The sequence below is a fragment of the Chrysemys picta genome, chromosome 3, assembly GCF_011386835.1.
Source record: "Chrysemys picta bellii isolate R12L10 chromosome 3, ASM1138683v2, whole genome shotgun sequence".
NCBI classification, from domain to species: domain Eukaryota; kingdom Metazoa; phylum Chordata; order Testudines; family Emydidae; genus Chrysemys; species Chrysemys picta.
Genome location: NC_088793.1, coordinates 207105196 through 207122493, shown reverse-complemented (window position 1 = coordinate 207122493; position 17298 = coordinate 207105196). Strand labels below are relative to the sequence as shown.

Below are 17298 nucleotides of genomic sequence, written 5' to 3'. Positions count from 1 at the left end.
GAGGTGAGGTGGGTTAGACCTCACCCAGCAGGTCTTAAAAGAAACGAACATCAACTTAATGATACAGAAATCCAGGTAATTGGGCCCCTGAGTGCAGTTGTCTATAAAATGGAGAGAGCGAGAAGGTGGGTGAGGTGATATCTTTTACTGGACCAACGTTTGCTGAGGTACAAGCTTCTGAGCTGCACCGAGGTCGTCTTCAGGTGACTGAGCTAAATACAGGCGGGGGCAGATTAAGCAGAAGGGGTAACGCACAGCGGCGGCAGCCATTTGAACTGAAGTGGGCAGTTGGGGGTTAGATGGCTGTGCATAAAGGGATTGAGCTGGACAATGTTGGCCGTATTGTAGTTGTGTTGGGCCCGGGAAATGAGAGAGGGTGTATCTCGAAAGCTTCTCTTTCACCAGCCTCGCCCACCTTGGCTCTCTCAAATTGAGAGGCAGCCCGGAAAGTTGTTGGTTTTTTTAAAGGAAAAATGACCCATAGTTAAACTTTAGGTCGTTTTCAGCTGACCAGTGAGAGAAACAAGGGTTGATTAACACACTCTCCACATTCTAGTTTATACCAAAAGAGTGAAGATAAATGGGCGGAGCATCAGATGACCATAAAGCAGCAGAAAAAACTGAGCTCTGCTTCTAGGAGCAGAGGCATATCTTTGATTTCAAAAAGACACCTCTCGAAGGTCCTGCCGTAAGGTACTAGCCGGCAGTGTGCTGTCACTGCTAATGTCCCGGGTTCAAATCCCTCTGCCAACCCAAAGGGGTCAGTTTCAGTTGCACCCCAGTGCAGGAGTTATCTACATTTTATAGAAGGGGAAAACTGAGTTACAGAAGGGTTACAAGTCCACCCAGTGAGTTTGTGTCAGAGCTGGGATTAGAGCTTCGCAATTCCTGGCTCCCAGTGTTGGGCTTAGTCTCCTAGACTATTCTGCTTTTCCTACTGCTGCCCACTTTTGTGACTGAGTATACTCCAGTAGCCAGTCAATGATTTCTCTGTGATCCCTGGGTGAGCAACAGAGCTCATAGCAATAGGGAATGCGACCACAGCAGCCTTTCGTTTCCAGCCCGGAGCTGTAGGTGGTGGCATCGGAAAGTCTACACTGGCCTGTCACTCCGAGGTTGAAGAGTTTATCTAGATTCCTCCTCAAAACACTTTACTCAGAGGACATTCCCATCCCCCTCAGGCAACAAATACTCTGCTGCCCCTGGGACTTGAAGCGAAGGTACAAGATGATAAGAGAGGAACTCAGATTGCGGGGGAAAGATCTATTTCTAGATGTTGGGCTGGTGCTGGGCAGAGCCCCCTAGTTGAGGTTTGCTGTTAAATTACAGAATCAACCTCTTTGTCGACATGTGAAGAACGCAGTGTATCTTCCCCCCAAGTGACACCATTCGCTATCGGAATAGTGACGGATTATTCTGAGAATTTACAGGTAAAACAGAGTTAAAATTAATATCCAGGGGACCCTTTAAGGGCTGTATCCCCTTGTATGGGCTCAGCTGAGGCATTTTGTAGCTCCACCAAAGTGGGTGACTCTGGAGTACACCTTGTCTCTCTCATTCTGGGACCACGACAATACTGCATAGGCCTATCGCAGCCATTTTGGAAGATAAATGGTTAGGAGCAATGGTCATTTTTCTCATTAGTCTTCATAACTGAAAGCCTCTCCTTCAGCAGAGCCAGAAGGATAAAAGGATGTTCTCTTTCACGCACTGCTGTCCTGTGCGTCGTTCAGCAGTGTGTAGGGAACAGTGCAGCTTCCTGAAGAACTCTTCTGTTTCCTTGTGCTTTCAGGTACAAAGTGATGTACTCCTGCTGGAGAGCAGACCCCCGGGAGCGACCTGCATTCCCAGAGCTAAAACTCCACCTGGAGAAGCTATTGGAAAGTTTGCCCGAAGCGAGTGGGTCTGAAGACGTCATTTATATCAACACAAGCTTGCCAGAGGAGAGCGAGGAGCTGACGGAAGAGTCCGAATTCCCTCAGACAGACATGGCTCTCAATCGCGGTTACATAACTGTGTCCCCTTCCCCCAAGCCAGACACCACGGTTGTCTCCGCAGATGTCCATGAAAGCAATCAGCAGGAGGAAAGGTATATCCTAAAGGGGGAGACGGACAAACAGACTGCAAGCACCCTGGCTCTGGAACAGGGGCGTGCTCCTCTTCTGCAGGGCACCGTCACCCGGAACGGGGCCGCGTGGTGTCCAGCCAGCACGCTGCTGGGCAGCTCGTTAGCAGACGAACTGCCATATGCAGATGACTCTTCTGAGGGCTCCGAAGTTCTGCTGTGAAACGAGAACTGGAAAACCGAGCTATTCTGGGGCCAGACGTGTGCAGCGAATGTTTCACTTGGCGTATTTGTGTCTTACGGAAATAGCATTATAAGGTGACTGGGCCATTCCAGCTGGCTAGCGAGTGGCCAAGACAACACAAGCTGTCTGAATTTGTACAAAGTGATGCCTCTATCCATCGACACCAGAGAGTTGGTGGGATTATGTTTTAATAAATCACAACCTGTGGGGGGTCTATTTTATTTCTTCTTCCATTGCTGTCTTGGAATTGGAGTCTTTCCCTCCCCTGCGGCCGTTCCCTACATTAGAGCTCAGTGTTAAAACCCTGGTGTTCATGCTTTTCTCTTTTTTATTAAATGGAATAACTGATAGTTCAGTCTTGGAATGTTTCTGCTGTTTAAAAACTGCATGAACTGTCTCCCCCTTCCTCCCCCCCCCCAGGGCTAACAGTGTCAGAGTTGTAATTACACTGTCCCCTTATACACAATCAGTACCATGTTCAGTCCCTTCCCGGAGCTCATGCCCTTAGAAACCCCCTGCTCCCCGCCGCACCCCCAGAGCTGCTGGGTCAGAAGCGACTGAACAGTGCACCAGCGTGCGGTGTGATCAGATGGCCATGGAACAGCCTGGCCTACGCTGTCCTTCGCCCCTCGGAGACAGTCAGTTGATATGTTTCTGGTAGAACGTTTGAACCGTGCCTGTTCCGAGGAGCTGTCCTGCTGAGAACAGCTGAGCGGAGAGCTGGGGCAACTGCTGCTGGTATTTTTCATATCTTTTTTATTTTTTTATTTTAGAGCACATGGCTAAAATTTCAAACCTGGAAATCTAGAGTTTGGCTCCTAAATCCATATGCAGGCACCGGAATACTGCGTACAGATGTGGTCTCCTCATCTCAAAAAAGATATACTGGCAGTAGAAAAGGTTCAGAAAAGGGCAACTAAAATGATTAAGGGTTTGGAATGGGTCCCATATGAGAAGAGAGAAAAGAGGCTAGGACTCTTCAGCTTGGAAAAGAGGAGACTAAGGGGGGATATGATAGAGGTATATAAAATCATGAGTGATGTGGAGAAAGTGGATAAGGAAAAGTTATTTACTTATTCCCATAATACAAGAACTAGGGGTCACCAAATGAAATTAATAGGCAGCAGGTTTAAAACAAATAAAAGGAAGTTCTTCTTCACGCAGCGCACAGTCAACTTGTGGAACTCCTTACCTGAGAAGGTTGTGAAGGCTAGGACTATAACAGCATTTAAAAGTCTCTAAGGTGCCACAAGTACTCCTGTTCTTCTTTTAGCATTTAAAAGAGAACTGGATAAATTCATGGTGGTTAAGTCCATTAATGGCTATTAACCAGGACGGGTAAGGAATGGTGTCCCTAGCCTCTGTCTGTCAGAGGGTGGAGATGGATGGCAGGAGAGAGATCACTTGATCATTGCCTGTTAGGTCCACTCCCTCTGGGGCACCTGACGTTGGCCACTGTCGGTAGACAGGATACTGGGCTAGATGGACCTTTGGTCTGACCCGGAACAGCCTTTCTTATGGAATAAGTCGCCAGTTTTCAGGAGCCCAGAGCACCTGCAGCTCCCCTTGCAGGTGGCCTGGAGGATCAGCATGTGAGCAAGGGGAGCAGGGCACCCCCGAAAATCAGTGCGTTTATTCTGCATAAACCTGGCTCTGGGGGGTCAGCCTAATTTCAGGCACTCAGGTCGGAGGGTGTTGGCTTCCCGTTGTAGGCCCCGGTTCAGCAAAGCACTGTGCCATGTGCTTAATGAAACTCCCATGCTGAGCCTCCATGGATGTCAATAGACCTTAAACACATGTTTAACGGCTTTGCTGAATTGGAGCCTGCACTGGTGCGGACCCAATTCAACAAGATACTTTAGCATGTGCCCAACTTTAAGCAGGTGAGTAGTAGCATGAATGTTAATAGGACTCCTCACTGAATCACAGTGAAGCATATGCTGAAATACCTTGCTGCACTAGCGTCTCCGTGAGTTTGTCCATTCATGCTTCCTTCCCAATCTAAATTATATGTATTAGTAACAATGTCACTACAAACTTGCAATCACAGCTGCATCTGTCCAGTTTATAGAGAGTTGTTAAAGCAGGGAATGGGACCAGCACATTTTTTGGCAGGAATCAAATGTCTCTTCTTTAATAAAATGCTAGCCGTGATTTTTGTTCCCTAGGTTTGTCCCCAGCTCTTTGTAAATCAATAGGAGCGATTGCCTCTGCAGGGCCACGGTGGAGTCTGACCCTAAGTGTGAAAAAGGTGAAGTGTATGTTGGAATCTTTGCGGTGTTGCCTCCTGGTCATATTGAAACTGTACAGATGCCAGGGGCGTATTTTTAGAGCACTCTTTGTTCCTGGTTAGGAATTTGTTTGCCGCTTTGGCCTAGGTCGTCAGAGTGAAACCCATCCAGATGTGTCACTCAGTGCACCCTTTGAAGATGCACAGTTAGCAAGGCAACCTAAAGTCAGTGTTTACCCAGTCGCACCACCCGAGACAGTGCCGCTCTTTGCAGCTCCTGTGGCATCTCAGCTAGCCCAGTGTAGGAGGAATGCTGCCATCTCGCTAGCGGGGTGAGAGCGACGGGTGCCATTCTGAGAAAGCTTTCATAGTTGTGTGCCATCCTGTACGACTTGCTGTATATCCTGTATTAAACTAGGCCAGCTCCGTTAACAGAATCGCTGGACTCCGAGGCACAGTGCCAATATCTGTCACTCAGCCAGCCAGGAAAAGAATGGAGAAAAGAGGAAAAGTCCTTGGGAGACTCCTAGTCCCCAGGGAGCTGTGCAGTCCTATGGATCTGTGGGGGCAGACCCTTGACGTCCACACATGTATCCGGGTTCCAAAGCCGGCTGGCTGGCTTGCTCTAGAAGGCCAAATGCGACCCCCGCTCCTGAGTCTGACGAGAAGAGGAGCTTCACAGAGGAAGCAGAGAGTGTGTCGATGGGCTCAGCCCTGCACCCGAGTCTGCACTTCCCTCTCCTTCCCTCATCCTGCTGGGCACCTGTCAGCCTGCAGGTAGCCCTGCACTCACCCTGCGCAGACTGGCAGACATGCCCCCCCAGGTGCTTGAGCCTCAGAGCTAATATTAAAGGGTTGGTTCATGGCCGAAGCCGTGTGGGCCAAACCGCAGTCCTGGGTTCAGGAGCCGCACCGCGAAGCAAAGCCCAGGCTGTGCACAGTTCAGCCACAGCTGGTTGAGACGACGCTCAACACCCTAGTGCTGCAAACGGGTGGTAGCAATGGTTAGTTATTTCCAGTAGTAGCCGCCTTTTGCTGATTCCTGGTTCAACTACCCAGGGTGCTGTGCAGCTCTGAGCACAGCTAGATGCTTGTCCCATGTGTCCGCATGCCGTCACCTGGACAAGGTGCAGACAGGAAACGGAAACCTTTTGTATCTCTGTGTGTGTCACCAGGACGTCACAGGCCTGGGGGAGCTCCTGGGTGGGACACTCCCTGGCTGCTGGGGTAGGGTCCTGTGTGCTCTTCAGCTCTCCTTGGGCTGGGGAGGGTCCTGCGCTGTCCCTCTCTTTGGCCTCCGTGGCACACTTCCTGGGCACAGACTCTCCTTGTGTTCCCCCTTCATGGGAGTGGGGCCTCCTCATGTCCAGCTGTTAGGCCCCCAGGACCATATATCCCAGTAGCCTAAGCACACCCTCTCCCAGGGCTCTACCCTTGTGGGCCCTCTAGCTTCTAGCTTCCCCCTCCAGGTCCGGGCAGTGTGTTGAACGTTGTACTATATTTACAAGCTGTCAGTTTAAATGTGTAAGGGGATTCCCGGTCCTGCTTGTCGGCGAGGGGGCTGTGTAGAGAAGTGCAAGGGCGGGGTCTTTTGCAGTTCCTCTGCAGAAGCCATCCTAGACCAAGATGGGTGAGGTGTGCCTCTCTGCTTTACAGAGCCGCCTGCTCTGTCTCTCTGTGTTTGGGGTTCTTGGGTGTTATCATTCTGAATTCTAAGCAATAATGCAGCGTTGCATTGCAACCTTCCCACAAGAGTATTTTGTGTTTTTATCTAACTTCTTTGCCATGAATATAACACCAGGGACTTGTCATAGCTGAAGCATAAAACACACAGGCTTGTGAAGGTTTCCAGCACAATCGCTCTTTATTTTAGATAGCTGAAGAGAGAGACAGATCCCGACAAATCAATGGGACACCTGTATGCATTTCCCTGCCATGGTTTCCTCGCTGCTCATGAGTGTTCTCTGGGCTCAGGTCAGAGTCCTGTTGGGTGTCCAGCGTCCCTCTCTAACACATGGCCTTTCCCCTCACACAGGGAGTCTCCTCTCCTTCCTTCTGCCAGCTTCCTTCTGCTCCTGGACTCGTCTCCCTCTCTCTAAAATGGCCACCAAGAGACCCTGGCTTTTATAACCTCCAGTCCTTTGTCAAATGACTCCATGAGCAGCCTCATACAATAATCAAGGTCCCCTCACTAGGTGATTCATAGCTTAGTTACCAGCCCACCTGGGCAGACTGGTTCTTCTGGGCAGTAGCTAACTCTTTGTCCAAGGGGACTTCTCTGTGACTAGAGGGCCATCCAGGTTTAATGACCCTCCATTGTTAGCCTGTCCCACCCCTTGTGACTTCCATCCAACATGGAGCTAAAAAGACAGCACAGGAGACAGACGAGCCCCATGTTTGCCTGTAGTTTGACAAAGATACAGATATACCGAGAGTTCATAACCGCAAACTGGCATTCTTAAACTGTCCATCGACAGATTCCCCAAAGCGTCACAGGCGTGTATACGAAACTGAAACCTTTTGGGTCACTCTTGGTCAATGATTCAGAAATCTGATGCCTGTAGCTCTCCTGACCTGCTGTGTCAGCAGGGAAATGTCGTGGAAAACGTCACCCACGCATTGATTTTAGTTCACAGACTCAAGCCTGAGGCCCGTTTATTGCAATACGTACCAATGCATTGGGGTAGCAGTCCGAAAACTACCACACTTAGCACAGCACGCAGGCTGCCTTTTTTCCGCCAAACCACAAGCATAGTACAAATAATACGTCGGTAATACGTCATTTATGCGAAAATAAGAGTAGGGGTCTGTCCCTTTTTCCCGGCAGCTTCCTCAGAAATAATGTATATCCAGCTTAACTGCTGGGAAGTGTGAAGTGGACCAGCCAAGAGAGGCCTTTTCTTCTGTGAGAACATGTTTCTGTTTTCTGTAAACAGAGCTAGCAACTGGTCAGTCTTCTCGGCACTCGCTCCCTCTGCACCGGCCAGGCATGAAGTGCCATTTACAAGGTCAGCATTAGCGTCTTCTGTTTGGTCGCTTTGTCACTGAGCCCAAAGCTGCAAAGGGAATAACAAAGCCTCCGGCTGGCTTTGAGATCCACTAAGCAAGTCAGCCCAGTCACCGACTGGTTTATAGAAAACACAAGTATCTTCTCCTAAATGCAAAGGGGAACGGCCCTTCCCCAGCTGGTGTTGGCCAAGCACTGTCCAGCAGTCAGGGTAGCTCCTCCAATGGCTGCTCTCAGTTGTGCTGGAGCATCCCTCGAGGGAGCGCTCTGCTGGCAGGGGTGAGCAGGGCCGTAAAGTCGGCTGTGCCATCTGCTGGGGAATCCTAGGCAGCTCGGAGTCCCCTTGGCTGGAGCAGCACAAGGGACACTCAGTGATAGCCAAGGATCGGGCCTATAGCGAGTGGGTTTGAGAAAGACAGTCCATAGCCTCTTCTGATTCCAGCTGTGTCTAGGGGCCGGACTCTGAGCCGCCCCCTCCAGCATGGCCCATGAGGCATGAATCCCGTTCCTGAGCTGAGGACTCTGTTGTCTTGCTTTTCTGAGGAGAGATTTATTGTGCATTAAACCGGGTGTGATTTATTGCACCCACACAGGGACCGGGAAACAGATCGGGATGGAAAATTCCTGAACTGTGACATGTCCAGAACTGCAAGTCAAACTATTTGCCTCAAATGTAATTGCAAAAGGTATTTTCCCCATTGAACTCCTGTGGGCACATGTCTGAGCAATCCCCAGTAACCCCAGGCAAATAGAAGACAGGTAAATATTAATTTTACCGGGCGTGGCTGTGGGCAGTCAGTGGGAGCTCATGTCACTGCTCATAAGGAGTCTGGAATCCAGGGTTTGCTTTCTGGTTAAATAATATGCAAAAAAGCCCCAGGCGTGTAATGTGGAATGTGACCCTGTTTGTTCCCCACGCAGAGACATGCACTGGGCCTCATCTATACTAGCTCCAAGATCTTGGCTCCAAACCCCAGCCCCTTATCATGAGCGGAATCCAGCACCCAGATCTCAACACGCCAGAATCATAGGACTGGAAGGGACCTCTAGAGGTCATCTAATCCAGTCCCCTGCACTCACAGCAGGACTAAGTATTATCTAGACCATCCCTGACAGGTGTTTGTCCAACCTGCTCTTAAAAATCTTCAATGATGAAGATTCCACAACCTCCCTAGGTAATTTGTTCCAGTGCTTAACCACCCTGACAGTTAGGAAGCTTTTCCTAATGTCCAACCTAAACCTCCCTCACTGCAATTTCAGCCCATTGCTTCTTGTCCCATCCTCAGAGGTTAAGGAGAATAATTTTTCTCCCTCCTCCTTGTAACCACCTCTTATGTACACCACTACCTTGATATAACACGACCTGATATAACACGAATTCGGATATAACGCGGTAAAGCAGCACTCCGGGGGGGTGAGGCTGCGCGCTCTGGTGGATCAAAGCAAGTTCAATATAACGCGATTTCACCTATAGCGGGGTAAGATTTTTTGGCTCCCAAGGACAGCGTTATATCGAGGTAGAGGTATATTTGAAAACTGTTAGCATGTCCCCTTTCAGCCTTGTCTTCTCCAGACTAAAAAAAACCCAATTTTTTTTTTTAAATGTGGCACCCAGAACTCGACACAATACTTCAGTTGAGGCTTAATCAGCGCGGAGCAGAGCGGAAGAATTATGTCTCATGTCTTGCTTACAGCACTCCTGCTAATACAGCCCGGAATGATGTTCGCTGCTTCCCCCTGCTCCCCCCAACAGTGTTACACTGTTAATACAGCGTTCCTTGCTGAGACATGGCACTCAAGTGGCTGCAATGGGCACTGGCTTCTGGGAGCTGAGTGGCACAGAGGGCTGTGCCCACAGGTGGGAGCATGCAGAGAGCAGACATTTACTCTGGTCTGGGCAATAAACACTTGGCACGGACCAAGCTATGGAATCTCCCAGTTTGCATCAAAGGCGCTGATAGCAACTGGTGCCACCAGGCTAACGACAAGTTAAAGATAAAGAGACAGAAGCAGTACCCTTTACTATCCGTTTATTTTCTTTTGGAGGCAAAGGAACTGTGCACTCAGTTATGAGAAACAGGCACCAAAACCGGGGAGCATAAGGCAAACTTGTTCTTAAAAGCTGCTGACTGCCAGATTCCCTGCCACGAGACGTGCAAGGAAGTGTCTCTAACTTCTCATTCTGGAGATGGCCTAATCTGTGACAGTCCCATGTCGTTCTCTAACACCATGTGCTCAAGGCTGTCCGTATTGGTTATCCGACAACTGAAACACATATATTCCTCTTCTGCTTTGCGGCCCTTCTTTGTAACGTAGGGACATTTCCTATTGATAACGGGAAAGAAGGAAGCATGTTTGTTAGATTCTGACGTGTCTGAAAAGGTCAAATTTTGTTCTCGGGGGTCCATTGGGACAAAGCAGCAGTTGGAGTAACTCAGCAATGGGTGACTCCATTAACTCCAACACAGCGAAGTCCATTTGCACCAGCAGTGGGGAGATCAGCCGTTCTCTTCCGAGGCGAACTGCGTGTGCGGAGAGCAGACTCTGCCTCCGGGACTCTCCCTGTGCTGTTTCTGCTCTGTGCTGTTGCAAATGGGGCTGAGCGGACGAAATCCCATAACTGAATAATAATTGGGAAAATATGATTTCCCAGAGATGAGGGGCCCAATTCCACTTCTCTTGCTGCTGTGAGGAGTGTGTCCACCTGGCAGCGGGGAAGGGGCTGTGCTCGATTTCTGGAACTGGGCGCTGGCGGTTAGCGAGACCGAATCCGCAGAGCGCCTGAATGGCAGATACGCAGATTGTATTGCTGGGTTTGTGCCCTGAAAATGGTTCTTGCAAAAAGGCCTGGATGTTTATACAGATACCGAGAATCTCCATGTCATTATAATGAATGGCAACCAAAATTCCAGAAGGGATATTAAACCTCGTGGGGCAGGGCCTCAGCCAGGCTCTAATTGTTAGAGATCATGGAGACAATTAATGTGGGGGCACAATATCCCCTTCCTCTGCAGCACCTGGCGCTGGGCACTGTCTGAGACAGACACGGGAGTGGATGGACCCCAGGCCTGATCCAGTCTGGCAGTTCCTATGGGAACAAAACACAGGCCTGGTTGTTGCACTGGACACGTCATTGCTCTGTTCGGAGAGAAAATGATAGAGGCCGAGCAGAGGATTCAAAGAGTGAAAACATTGTGGCTCTGGAAAATTTGACTGGGCTGCCCAGCATGGGAAAAGGGCTGGATCTATATAAAGCCTCCAGAAGACGCTGCTCGCCCACGGGCCGGCTCCCCAGTGGGAGATGGAACAGTCAGAGCTAGCGTTGGGATTCAGCGGTACAAGCTTCCGGTTATGTCCACCCTCGCCAGGCCAGATGCTTTCTGCATCTCCTACCCGCTGCCCTCAGGGTGAGACTCCGTTTCTATTGGGGAAACCTGGAAAATGCCCAGCTGGGGCACAGACCCAGGAGACTGAGATCCAGATTTGTTGGTTCTTAGAACAAGAGCTGAGCCGCCCATGTCAGAACACGGGGCTGGGGGATTGCAATGGGACTGTCCCGGGATGGGGTTCGTTACGTCCCGGGAGCACCACCTGCTGGATCCGATCATACAGTGCAGCGAGGTGGCTGGCTACCCTTCTTCCTCTCCTGTTTAGCGTGGATGCTCCTGTCTCCTGCAGTAGATCTCGCTGTGCTGCAGGGACACACATGGCTTTCCAAAAACCGTCGGCGTGTTCCCATGGTGCGGCATGCTCACCGCACCGCACAGGCCGGCGCAATTCAGGTGGGCTCCATTCTGCCGCGGAAGGCCCTGGAGCCGGCCCTGGGCCGGGCAAGCAGCCGCAACCCCGCTATGCAGCTTGTGCAGGAAGATGAAGCTACGGAAACAGCTGCCGCCAGACCCATCCCTTCCGCTGCGGCCCCGCCAGGCCGCCATGGAGAGGAGTCCCATGGGGGGCAGGCTGCCAGGCCTGTATGGCCACTCGGCCTGCCAGCCCGCGGCATGACCCCATGCACACCTGGCTCTGGGAGTGCTAGAAACAGCTGCCTAACCAGATCCAAGAGAGAGAAGAGGGGCACCACGGAGCCAGGCAGACCCGAAGCTGCTGCCCCGCCTGCACGCTGGGCCTGCTAGCAGGGTAACTGGGACCAGCCCCTTTGATGCACACGCAGTTGACGTGTGATCTTATCAGCATGCCCTTTACACCAAGGTCTGGCAGCAACAGCCCCACCTGTGGCTCTAAGCACAGAAGAACCTGGGGGATGTGACCAGGTAGACAAACCCTGCCCTGGTCTGGCAGGTGTGGACATGCAGCCATTAATTATCTGGATGATGGGATGGATTGCACCCTCACTCAGCCTTCGGTCTGGTCATTTTGTTTTGCAAAGTTTGCACCGCATTTCGCAAGGCCACCCCCTCAGCTAAGTTTTCTTGGGATGAGCACAGACAGCGCATTGACTAATCTAAGGCAATAACCGCATTGAATAAGCTTTCCAGACAAAGATCAACATAAAGGGCCAGAAATTCACGGTTTATATCCACTGAGGTCCAGGTCACAGCCATGATGTCAGTGGCCTGGCACATCTTTAACACACCCCTCTCAATCTTCAAAAAGCTCCTCCCTGTGGCAATGTTTAAGGGTACTGTGACGTGACACAGACTCAGATAGCGCTGTTCCTAGTGAGCTCCTTATAGCTATTTGTGGCAGCTGAACCAGGCCCTGAGGCCCCCTGCTAGAGGCCTCATGGCCCTGCTACACCAACCCCAGAAAAGGGTAATGGAGAGGGTCCTCCAAGCTGCCTCGAGTAGCTGTGTGGGACACAGCCAATCAAAAAGGGGCTGCAGGGAGCAGCCAATCAGAGCCCAGCAGGCCCATATAAAAGGAGCTGCAGTGCAGCACAGCGTTCAGTTCCTTGCAGGATCTGGAGGAGCATGGATAGCGTGCCTGGCTGGCTGAGGAAGCTACAGGACCTCAGACAGAGAAGTGCTGGCAGAGACCAGTAGGAGCGAGAGGGAACTCCAGATTGGCCGCTGGGACTCAACCAGGGCAGGGCTCTGAGGTAAGGCCCCCATGTCAGACTGTTTCCCATAGGGGGTTTTTATTTCACATACAGATGGTGTGTGACTTGACCGGAGGGCTGAGACACTGAAGACCCACCACAAATGGAGAGAGTGCAGGCCCATGCACTCGGACAGGGGCGCTCACGAGACATGAGTGCGACCCCTTTACACTGTTCTCATTCTCATCCTCGACGTCCTCTCAAACAGCTTGTCTTGGGGAGGGGAAAAGCACTTTGGGCCTGTGTCATCTGCATCCTCTACTCTAACACCGTCCAGGTTCTCTAGTAGGTGTCGTACAGCTTTTGAGAGATTTTCCCTAAAGAATCACTGGTAAGCATGCGTTTTACATTTACACAGCCATGGTCACTTCCTACACCCCAGCACGTCCAGCCCCTAGGTATTTTATGTCCTATTTACCTATGACTCAGCTCCGGGGTTCACATTGTTTGAGGGAGACTCCACAGCCTTGAATGAGGCGTCCTCCTCCATAGGTTCAGACAACAGGTGGGCACCACATATGTCAGATGGCCTCACAATCTCCCGGTCAGCTTCCAGAGTCCCCAGCAGCAACTGGGTCACAGAGATCCCCTCAGCCTCCCCCTGCCCCCCTTCATGACTGCCACTGATGTAGAGCTTTCTCTGTGAGTGCCCGAGCATGGTTAGCATTCAAACACCTTCCATCATTCTCACGGGGGTTGGTGAAGGAGTCCAAGTTTCTGCTCCACATTTTCACAGTTTCTGAAAGTGGGCTCTTTAAATAAGACACCCTCTTTCATACCTCGAGGGCTGATGGGTTTCCAGACTGGTGCTATCAAACAGGCAATGGTTAAGTACTAAGGTTAAGTACTTAGGTACCCTCTCTGGTTGGGCTGGGCATCAGGCACCCTACCGCCCTCAAGGCCCCACTGATTGGCTCTCACTCCCACTCAGGCCTACATGGAGGCCTAGATTGAGGCCGACTGTTGGAGGGGAATGTGAGCAGGCTGCAATCAAGCTTATGGGGGCTAGCTCACCCCCCAGAAGGAAAGACAAACACTTGTGGCATATGCCTCTTTGGTGTGGTCTGGGGAGAATTAGAGGGATGGGATTTTCCCAACCCATCTCTGTGCTGATTGGTCAAGGGCAGAGAGGCATCACCACTGGAAGTCCTGTCTGTGCCTCACATCCCATTCTTCGATTTTTAAAAAAGGCTCCAGAGTCGATCCTGGCAATTATAGGCCAGTAAGCCTGACTTCAGTACAGGGCAACCTGCTTGAAACTACAGTAATGAACAGAATTATCAGACACAGATGGACAGGATTTGTTGGGGAAGAGTCAACACCGCTTTTGTAAAGGGAAATCATGCTTCACCAGTTTACTAGAATTCTTTGAGGGGGTCAACAACATGTGGACAAGAGTGATCCAATGGACATAGTGTACTGGGACTTTCAGAAAGCCTTTGATAAGGTCCCTCACCAAAGGCTCTTAAGCAAAGTAAGCTGTCAAGGGATAAGAGGGACGGTCCCCTCAGAGATTAGTAACCTGTTAAAAGATAGGAAACAAAGGATAGGAATAAATGGTCAGTTTTCACAATGGAAAGTAATAAATAATGGGGTTCTCCAAGGATCTGTACTGAGGCCAGTGATGTTCAACATATTCATAAATGATCTGGGAAAAGGAGTAAATAGTGAGGTGGCAAAGTTTGCAGACTATAAAAAATTATTCAAGTTAGTTAAGTCCAAAGCTGACTGTGAACAGTTCCAAAGGGATCTCACTGGACTAAACTGGGTGACTGGGCAACAAAATGGCAGATGAAATTCAATGTTGATAAATTTAAAGTAATGCACATTGGAAAACATAATCCCCACTATACAATGGGGTCTAAATTAGCTGTTACCACTCAAGAAAGAGATTTTGGAGTCATCACGCATAGTTCTCTGAAAACATCCACTCAATGTGCAGCAACAGTCAAGAAAGCTAATAAAATGTTGGAAACCATTATGAAAGAGATAGATTAGAAGACAGAAAATATTATCATGCCACTATTTAAATCCAGGGTCTGCCCACACCTTGAATACTGCATGTAGTTCTGGTCACCCTATCTCAAAAAAGATATATTAGAAATGGAAGAAGTATAGCAAAGGGCAACAAAAATTATTAGGGGAATGGAACAGTTTCCATATGAGGAAAGATTAAAAAGTCTAGGACTGGTGAGCTTGGAAAAGAGACAAGGGGAGAAATGATAAAGGTCTATAAAATTATGACTGGTGTGGAGAAAGTAAATACAAAAGTGTTCTTTACCTCTTCACAAGAATCAGGGGTCACCCAATGAAATTAATACGCAGCAGCTTTAAAACAAACAAAAGGAAGTACTTCATGCAACACACACACAACCTGTGGAACCTGTTGCCAAGGGATGTTGTGCAGACCAAAAGTATAACTGGGTTTAAAAATATATATATTAAATAAGTTTCTGGTGGTCAGATAGGTCCATCAATGGCTATTAGCTAAAATGGTCGGAGACCTAATCCCATACTCTGGGTGTCCCTAAACCTCTGACTGCCAGAAGTTGGGAGTGTACGACAGGGGATGGATCACTCCATAATTTCCCTGTTCTGTTCATTCCTTCTGAAGCACCTGGCTGGCACTGGCCGCTGTCGGAAGAAATGATGCTGGGCTAGAGGGATCAGGTCTGACTCAGTATGGCCATTTATATGTTCTTCGGGTAGTTCCAGTGGGAGCGACCAGTTCATATCAAGGGGGAGCCCACCACCCCATCAAGGTTTGCAGCAGGACCCACACAGTCTTTACTATTTAACATTTATAGTGGGGTAGTGGCAAAAAACCTCCCTCAGGTGGCAGCCCATTGTGCTGGCCCTGTACAAGCTTATGATCGATGTCCGCTCTTGCCCCAAAGAGCTCATGTTCCCAGGTTTGGGTCCCCACCAGCCTGCTAGGTAGGACTTTCACATTTTCATATTGTCCAGTAGATGGTAGCAGAGCTCAGCAGATGTCTAGCTGTTGTTTAGAATTCTGTTGGGGAAACCCCTATTCCGGAGAAAATTTTTACCCGGTCCCGGATTGTCTGGGACACAGGTGCTGGAACTAGGAGTGCTGGGGGAGCTGCCGCACCCCCTGGCTTGAAGTGGTTTCCATCCAACACAGGGTTTACAGTTTGGTTCAATAGCTCTCAGCGCCCCCACTATACAAATTGTTCCAGTCCCCCTGGTCTGGACCATTGTTCGGATCATTCTGTCCATAAACGTCCGATTGGCTTGAGAGACGTGTATGGCATTACAGGAACATGGCCCTACAGTGCGAAGCACATGCAGTTGAACGCTGCCGTCTTTAGAGCTGTCGTCCCAAGGTCTAGTTCAGTAAAGTCTGATCGAACCGCCTCGGATAACGGATGTTCTGATAGTCCTTGTCCAAAAAGAAAAATCTTTGGGGCAGATTCTCCACTGCCTCTGCCCCCGCCCCCAGGTCACTGGAGCTGGCAAGTCTAACCTTTCACCACGTACCAGTAGATTGTGCAGACCTTGTTCACACAGACGTCAGTAGGTCGGCTCCCAAGAGTCAGGGTTGCAGGATCAGGCCCTTTGTCAGGGCTGGGCTACTCTCGTAAAAGCTCACTTAGGGCATTTAAAATGGCTGTTGCTCAAATTGCCATATCCCTGTTCTGTATAATCCCGTTAGTATAACACCGGCAGTGTGTATGGAGCACACAGAGGTGAAAAAGGCACGACTCCTATGCTGAGGAGTGTACGATCTAGACGTTAGACATGGAACATAGGGACAGCCAGGGCAGGGCTTTTCAACCTTTTTTTTTATTATTATTATTATTTTTTTTTTTTTATTTTTAAATTTGCAGACCCCTAACATTTTTGAATGGCGGTGTAGACTCATCTGGAAATCTTAGCATGGTCTCCTGCCTCCCAGGCATCCGTCGGCCACAGGTTATAAACCTCTGGGCTAGGGGAAGCTGGTGGGAGTAAAACAAATACAAATATCAGAATGTCTGTGATTGGACGTATATGGTTTTTAATTAGCGTGCGTTTAGACACAAGCAGAGGAGCACAAGTAGATGCTGAGTGCAGACTACTGCTGTGGGATGTGTGTAAATACATATAACTTTGTCCTGTGACAAAGCTCCCCACCTAAGACTTCTGTTGTGGTCAGACTTTCTAGGGGGAGAAAAAAGAGACCGAGAAGAGCAGCTATTGGAATAGCCATCACAGAGTCATAGACTTTAAGGCCACCAGCTCACGCAGTTTGACCCCCTGTATGCCACAGGCTGCTAACACCGCCCAGCATCAAAGCCAAATGCATCCACATAACCCAGACTGTGTGACTCCCAGTCCCTGTTCCCAGCGGTGAGGTCAGAAGGGGTATCGCCTCTCTGGGTTTCCTACCCCCGAGAAGTGGCTGTGCTAACAGGAGTGGATGCTGTAGTTCTGAGGGGGTGTGCTCTTCCCTCCCACCCATCTCTCACCCGGGGCTGGAAGGGAATGTGAAGAGGGGGCATTTCTTGGGGTGACCTGGCTGGTTGAATTTAAGCTTTCACTTGAAGTACGGTGGCCCTGATCCTGGGAGCTGGGCTGGTGTCTTTCATTGCCATGGTTCTGAAGAAAACCTTTCAAGGGATGTGAGGAACGGCTCGGAGAGCTGCAAACTCCCAATGGGGAGTTAATATGATCCTGCTCCTACTCCCGT

The 17298-nt window shown here is 49.9% G+C and overlaps 1 protein-coding gene across 2 annotated transcripts in view; it reads left to right on the top strand.

Annotated features, from left to right (window-relative positions):
- MERTK (MER proto-oncogene, tyrosine kinase) overlaps positions 1-2542 on the top strand; it is a 59969-nt gene extending 57427 nt beyond the window's left edge. For both annotated transcript variants that reach the window (XM_008167043.4, XM_008167044.4), the window contains exon 19: positions 1793-2542. In XM_008167043.4, the coding sequence (XP_008165265.2) occupies positions 1793-2288 (496 nt within the window). In that variant the 3' untranslated portion in view covers positions 2289-2542. The remainder of the gene's footprint in view (positions 1-1792) is intronic.
- The last annotated feature ends 14756 nt before the right edge of the window (positions 2543-17298 follow it).